This window comes from Triticum dicoccoides, chromosome 2B (genome assembly GCF_002162155.2).
Source record: "Triticum dicoccoides isolate Atlit2015 ecotype Zavitan chromosome 2B, WEW_v2.0, whole genome shotgun sequence".
Lineage (NCBI taxonomy): Eukaryota > Viridiplantae > Streptophyta > Magnoliopsida > Poales > Poaceae > Triticum > Triticum dicoccoides.
The window spans coordinates 345529824-345536997 of NC_041383.1; the positions used below are offsets into that span (position 1 = coordinate 345529824).

Sequence of the window (7174 nt, forward strand, 5' to 3'; positions counted from 1 at the left end):
TTGAGGACAAGAAGCTTGACTTGTTGTACAAACTCTTATGGATCCAAAGTTACAAACATATTATAAACAATTTGTACGGTGTAACTTTAAAGTCTGAATCTCCTAACTTTTAACCACAAAATTATCAACTCGACTTATTTTGCTGTCTCACATGGTACAGCAACAACAATAGATATTAGTATTACCTAAAGCTATTGTACAACAGTACTAGTTTACATACTAGTAAATAGATACAAAGAAGTGTAACATAACATTGGTAGCTCATGTCCAAGGACCTTTACAGCAACGAGTCCGTCTTTGCAGGTAGCCTCCTGAAGAAGTTTACTGGCGCTGCGGGCACCTTGTGGCGAAACCGTGGGTGCCTCATCCAGAAGAAGCCAAGGCAGAGCGAAATCACTTGAAATGGTGTAATATACAGTATAATTGCAGTGAAGAGGCAAAATAATAAGAACATGGCTGTTGCTCTTGGGTCCCTCCAGCTCAGCAGTGACTGCAATCTCTCACCCTGAGTTGCGATGTCGCCAACAACTGTCTGTATCCTGCCTGCAACGTGTCGTAGCCTGTCATACCTCATCCTAATCAGGTCGGCGCTCTTGGAGGTTGGGAACGTGTCAAATTCCTCATCAAGCTCGTCTGGATGAGCAACATCCGCATAGGATATCCTTGTGTTCATATGTGGTGGGACACGTGGCCGGAACCGATAATTCCACAGCCCAATCAAGAACATGTAGAGGAAGATGGTGGGAAGGATAAGGTCTGGATAGAAGACGAGCATGATGAAGAGTACATGGACCAAGACTGTGGTGACTGGGTTTTTCCACTGGCAAACGTCACCAAACCACTTCCCTGCAGCAATGAATCCAGAGAAGACTTGCATCAGGCGGAAGAAGTTTGCTTTGCTTCGTCGCATGCTCCACAGGTGGGAGCGTGCGTCTGACATGAACTCGACAACTTCCCTGCGAACTGGTGGTTCCATGCGCCCCAGGCGCTGTGCAACAAGCTGAACAGCCTGGTGGCGTAGCATTTCCTGCTGGACTATGGACAGTGGCTGGGCGTAGTGCATCTTGGGCAAGAGAGGACGTGAGTATGTAAGGAACACATTGAGCAGGGATGTGACTGAGAACCTGATAGCAAGGTGGATCTCACCCATCTTTTTAACACCTGATGGGTGGAGGACAAGCAGGGGATATGTGTGCGTGTACACCCGCCTAGTCTCAAGGGTTGAGATCCTGATTCGGACTTTCCCAATGGGTTTATCCATATGACTCTGGTTGTGGCTGTGGCTGTGGCTGTGATTGTTGTTGTTGTTGTTGTTGTTGTTGTCTCCTCCTATGTGGCAGTTGTCAAACAGACCAATGGTGAGTACCGTTCCATGGTCAAAGACATCCCATGTATACTGCTCATTGAACCGAGGGTTCAAGTTGTCAACAATTGTGCGTGTCCGCACCCATTTATGACCATACTTGGCAACACAATATGGATCACATGACCCCCTTTCTTGCCTGGTCTTTGTTGGGTTGAGGCCATTTGCACTTAGAATCCCAACTTCAAGCAACCCAATTGGTGGCTTCCACAACTGCTTCATTGTTGGCCGGAGATCGCTACAATACTGTGTTGACTCATCAAGCACATGATAACCACCTTCAAGGCAAATACGAAGGTTCACCTTTGCGTAGAATTTGTCTTCCTTTAGCTGGTTCACATCAATCAGCCCTGGCCTTCTGAGATCGAACCACAACGGTCGTACTAGTGCCTTGTGGTCAGCCCTCTTTTGAATCCTTGCGAGAGGTATCATGGTTTCACCAATCACCTCATCTTTGTTCTGTGCAACACGATTTTCTACTTGTATGATCAAGTCATCCTCAAAAGGCTCTGCTGCGACAAACATCATTTCTTCATTCCACATGAAGTTCTTGGTTGGTGAGCGGACTTGCCTTGTCTTGAGCAGTTGGTGACCCAGCCTCACCTTTACAAACACATCAGGTATGTGGTGGTGGTGTTCCATTGTGAATATATCCTGTGCCTCAATTACATTGACCCTGAGGTACCACATTCTCGGTGTAGGGTAGACCTTTCCACGGATATAGTTGTGAAGATGGGAATCTATTGGTGTTGTTCCTGCATGAATGGCACTTGGGAAGCATTCATCTGCTTGGGTTCCGTACCAGACTGCAAGCATCAGCTCCCCTCTGTCCCTCATCCCATCCTTGCCCATAAGGCGATACCACTCTGGCGCCAATGGGCTGTCAGGAGGGACCCTTACAGGTACCTCATTCAGGTCAAGCATCACCCGACCGACATAGTCATCCCGAAGGATGTCCTTGTCCTTGACAACAACTTCAAGTGTCGATGACTGCACTACTTCTTTAGGGAAGGCAAACACCTCATCCCACTCAGGCCTCTGGTTCTTCTCAAAGAACTTTGTTTTCATTTTATAGTTGCCAAGGTGCACCTCAACATAAGGGTCAAGACTCCCAGTGAGGTCCATGTGGGGCAGTTCACGGGCCTTGACGACACGCACAAAGAGGATTTGCATCTTCTCCACAAGGTCATATGCCCCGGCCTTCTCACCAGGCATCACCCGGCCGTGAATAATACGCCCACCACCAAGCGTTGGGCTTGTCTCCTTGAGCTGAAAGTCTACAGGCTGCTGTGGACCTGCGGAATACATCCTTGCTACCTGAGGCTGAGGGGCTTCAGTTTTCATCCCTGCAGCAGCCGAGTAGCTTCTCTGTTGCTGCTCTCCATATGAACCCTGACCTTGTGCGTAGTATTGCTGCCCGGCCATGGGTGGTGGACGCTGCTGCTGCTGTTCCCGTGGCAAGTGTTGGAATTGTCTGACTTGATTTATCCTGGTGTCTTGGAAAGGATTTGGGATAGCATTGGCAACAGCCTGCTCTTGGGCGGTGGTGGGCGTGCTTGCGAAATCAAAATCCTGACCTGGAGCAGACACCCTCACAGACGGATCATCTGTAAGGAAAACTCTGAGGCCAAGCTCACCACGTGCACGTGATAAGATGGTGCGCTTCTCCAGGGGGTAATGCAGGGGCGCAGCATCAGCTTGGCTGACAAAGGATGTGCCGGAGATGCGAACCTTGCCGAGGCAAGTCTTGTTGTTGCTGGCGCGGTTTGCATGGTACACATACGCCTCGAGCTCTTTCTCTTGGAGACGAGATGGATCTGATATGTTGAAGAAGAACTGCTCGTTCCACACAGGGTTGATGTCGCTGTCTTTGATGGCCGTGCGAAACTTCTGGCCATCAAATTCAACCTCTACAAAGGCATTGGCTGTGCCCTGCTCTTTGGGGAGAAGGTCATGAGCACTGACAACCTCGACGCCAAGCTTTAGATTGTTCATCATGATGGCGCGCCACCACTGATATTCTGAAACAAGAAGCAGCATATGTACTATTTAGAAATACTATGTCAATGCAAAACTTGAACAGATTGTAACTGCCGGTTGGACAACTGTTGCAGCAAAGGAGAAAATGCACATGGCATTAGTTTAGTTGGTTGGACAACTGTTGCAGCAAGGAAGAAAGTTGTGCAAGCTCTGGAAGTAGTAGTTGGTTGGAGAAATATTCTTTCTTGCCTATGCCGACAAGTTTTTTACTTTGGCCCATCTACCAAGGAATCCACGGACGGAATCATATAGGAGTATCAGTTAGAGTATTTAGTACTAGTACTAAATGTTGCAATAACTGGTCTCGCCAAAAATACTTGGTCCCGAGGAATCGAATCAAATCAAATCAAATATTGGTCTAGCAGGAATCCGCGGTCTGTTTGAAGATATCAGACACTGAAAGTTGAAAAGGAAATGTTCGTACGTGGTGATGCCCATGAATACTTTGTCCCAAGGAAACAAAGATTGGTATCATGAATATGCTGGACGTGACAAGCATATCGGGCACTAAAAGTTTACTAGAAAGTGTTGACAACAACAGAAAGTATAAACAAGGAAAGTGTTTTTGATTTCTGCAGATCCCATTTGGTACATAGCACTTCCGATGTAGTAGATCCTGCCTCTATTGTGTGTGATTGGTGTATTGTATTGTGCTTCAAGTCTTTGGAGCTTGTAACTGGGGCAATCATTTACCCACCAAGTGTTTCTTTCCCATGCAATGCAGAATGGTGATGACATGTGAGGAGGTAGACCTAATCACAGATTTTTAAATTCAAAAAATCCAGACAATTGCATGGATAAGAATAATGTGGTGATACAAGCAAGGTGTGGCCATGAGCAGCAAGTGGTGGTAGACCAGACATGTGTGCGGGGATAGCGAGAGGCCACCGGCCGCTTCCTTTCTGATTGAGACGTCCACTGCAACCACACAGGATTGCAAATCAACAGCACCAAAAGAAGAGGCACTGGTATGCAGACATGGAACGGGTTAGGTCCTATAGTGACTACTATGCCTATGACTCTGTGCATCACTCGGTGCAGAGGCCGAAGGTGTTCCCCTTGTTTCGAAAAAAAAGTGACTACTATGCCTATGTGGGTTATTGAGTTTTAGAACCTAACAGATGCAAAAAAAAAAAACATAAAAAAGGCACAAGGTTTGTTTGCTTGAAAGACGCAAACTCAGCAAGAATAGGTGATGGCACCAAGGCAAAAATAAAGCAGCACAAGTCACACGTCAGAAAAGTAGCATCTGAATTATTCAATTGAACACTTATGGGATGTGGGTACATCATGGACCAAAAGGTAGGCAGGTGATGGGGCTTCGCTATGAGATATGGCCATTGAGAGCTTGGGGAAGTTGTCCATGATGTTGAGTCCAACGGATATCAGAATCAGGCAATGAATACCACCAAATCCATTGGTATCACCGGAGAATTCGGCAACTTCATTAATTGCTAAACCGTACTACTACTACTCCTACAAGCAGCATGCCAGACGAGGGAGTAGATCTAGATTGAGAAAAACAAAAATCATAAGTATTACGCACTAGGTAGCTTTATCAAGGGCCCCAAATTGAAACAAGAAGAACTTATGACTCCTTTTGCACCTAGAATAGAATTTGTTTAGTTTCCCCACGATAGCCTGTTTATAGTGTGTGATTTTCACAAGAACATTAGGGACAAGCTTCTATCTATAGGACTATATACTAGTAGTAACAAATAGGGCGCAAACCAGTTGTGATGGTGAATCCGCAACCCAGATGGTTTTGTGACAAGTCAATTTCTCATCCCTAAACAACCATGGCTCACACAATAATAACAGTAGAAATGGGACTCAAGTTTTGGATCCAGATATGGCGACCAAAACTCATCAGCAGTCAAACTTGAGCAAATCCAATAAAGAATTAGCGAAGAAGAGAAGGGAGCAGACTAAGCTTGACCTATCTATCATCCATCATGGCCAAAGACACCACAGGAAACTGACGAGAGAGACAAAGCTTTGCAAATTAGAGACGGAGCAAGTAGTGACCTTTGATGTTGTTCAGGCAGGCAGCATGCAGCTCGACCTTGATTTGAAGAACAAGAGAGGAGCGGCCGGACTATCCAGCCTGCTCGCTGCGAGGACAGCGGACAACTTGTCAACACGCACAGAGAGGGAGAGGGAGAGGAAGAGGGGGTCAAGTTGTTGGGTGCGAGAAACACATTGTTTGGCTGTGCTTCTTGTGGCCTGCTGCTGCTGCTGGGTAGCGTGGTTGTTGGGTGCAGTTGCCGTGTTGGATTAGCAGATGTTTTAATTTATTTATTTTGAGAAATTTAGCGGATGTTTTAATTGGGGTGGAACGGGAGGAAACGGAGCGTGTGAACTGTCAAAGACAGATTGATAGCACCCCCGCAAAAAAAAGAGACAGATTGATAGCAAAAGGCCAACGCATAGTTTTTTTGTGTCCAAGACATGGTTTAAATGTTTAATACCCGCTGAGAAAGAAAATATATGGTGCGTGCGTCTCGTAGGCTCATTTTTTTTTTGCGGGGTAGGCTCATTTTGTTGTTATTACAAAAAAATGCATGTGGCAACATAACTTATAAGGAAACTACCATCTCAGCATATTTATTTGGCACCACTCTGGCCATGATGTACTCCAATTTTTCAACGTACTGAATTGTCATATGAGAATCTTTAGAGCATCTCCAATAAACGGTCCATATGTAAAAATAACCAACTTTTAAAGCTTCGAGAGCAAAAGACGCTGCTCCAACAAATGGTTCATATGTAAAAAAAAATTACATCGCCGCCTTCCGGAGATGTAAAATACAACATACATCTGATGTAAAATCGCGGCCGCCCGCCAAACCACCAACCGCCTGTTCATTTCATTTCCCTGCCCGCTCGCGACCCGCCCGTCCGGACCCCGTCGCCGCCACCGCTGCCGCTGCGACGAACTCGCCCTCCGCGACCGCGTCCATGCCCCCCCCCCCTCGGCGGCCCGGATTCGCGCCGCCCCGGCCGGTCGTCACCGCGCCGGCGGTTCCTACAAAGGCGACGAAGGCACAAGGCGGAGGCAAACGACTGGCTAATCGTGGCAGCAACTCGACCGAAAGTGCGGCTCGGCCGGCCAAAATCTTGAAGGCAGCCGCGGCGGCTCGGGCCGATGATTCGCAACCAAGGCCGGCGGTGTCCTCCAGTAGCCAAGGAGTCGTTCCTTGACCTCCGCCGCCGCCGCCCGTGGAGGAAGATGTGGCCACACCGATGGCCACCGCCTCCAACATGTTCGATGATATGTTGCAAAGGGAAAAAAATCTTTTGTGCTCTCGTTTGTTGTTTCAAATTGAATGTGATGTTGAATGTTTGTACGTCCAATTGTAGTCTTGATGATGAAGCTTTCATGCACGCGACAAATGTGGCAAATGATGATTATGTGTCACACAAGTATGTGTCACAAGAATATGAAACTCAATATTGTGATGAAATCTTGACATGGACGATGAGGGCTTTGTTGCTAAGGGAAGAAGCAGAAATTATACGAATGTGGAGGATGTGTTGATATGCACCGCATGGAAGAAAGTCTCAAGATGCATCCGTTGGAAGCGACCAATCGATAACGAGACTTCACCACTTCACAACATCGACAAAGAAGTCGGTGATGATGATGATTGTACCATGATTCACAACGACGGTGGTGTTGATGACCCGTATGAATGATATTCATGTGTAATTTAATTTGTAGGGCGAAAAACTTTCATTAGGACGATGCACTTTTGGTAGAGGGATTTG

The 7174-nt window shown here is 46.8% G+C and overlaps 1 protein-coding gene across 1 annotated transcript; it reads right to left on the reverse strand.

The window, feature by feature from the left end:
• On the reverse strand, positions 1-5620 carry LOC119363666 (FT-interacting protein 3-like). The gene is made up of 2 exons (XM_037629031.1): positions 5432-5620; positions 1-3384 (listed from the first exon to the last, which is right to left on the reverse strand). Exon 2 carries the CDS (start codon positions 3359-3361, stop codon positions 278-280), a length of 3084 nt encoding a protein of 1027 aa, XP_037484928.1. The 5' UTR covers positions 3362-3384; positions 5432-5620; the 3' UTR covers positions 1-277.
• Positions 5621-7174: the final 1554 nt, after the last annotated feature.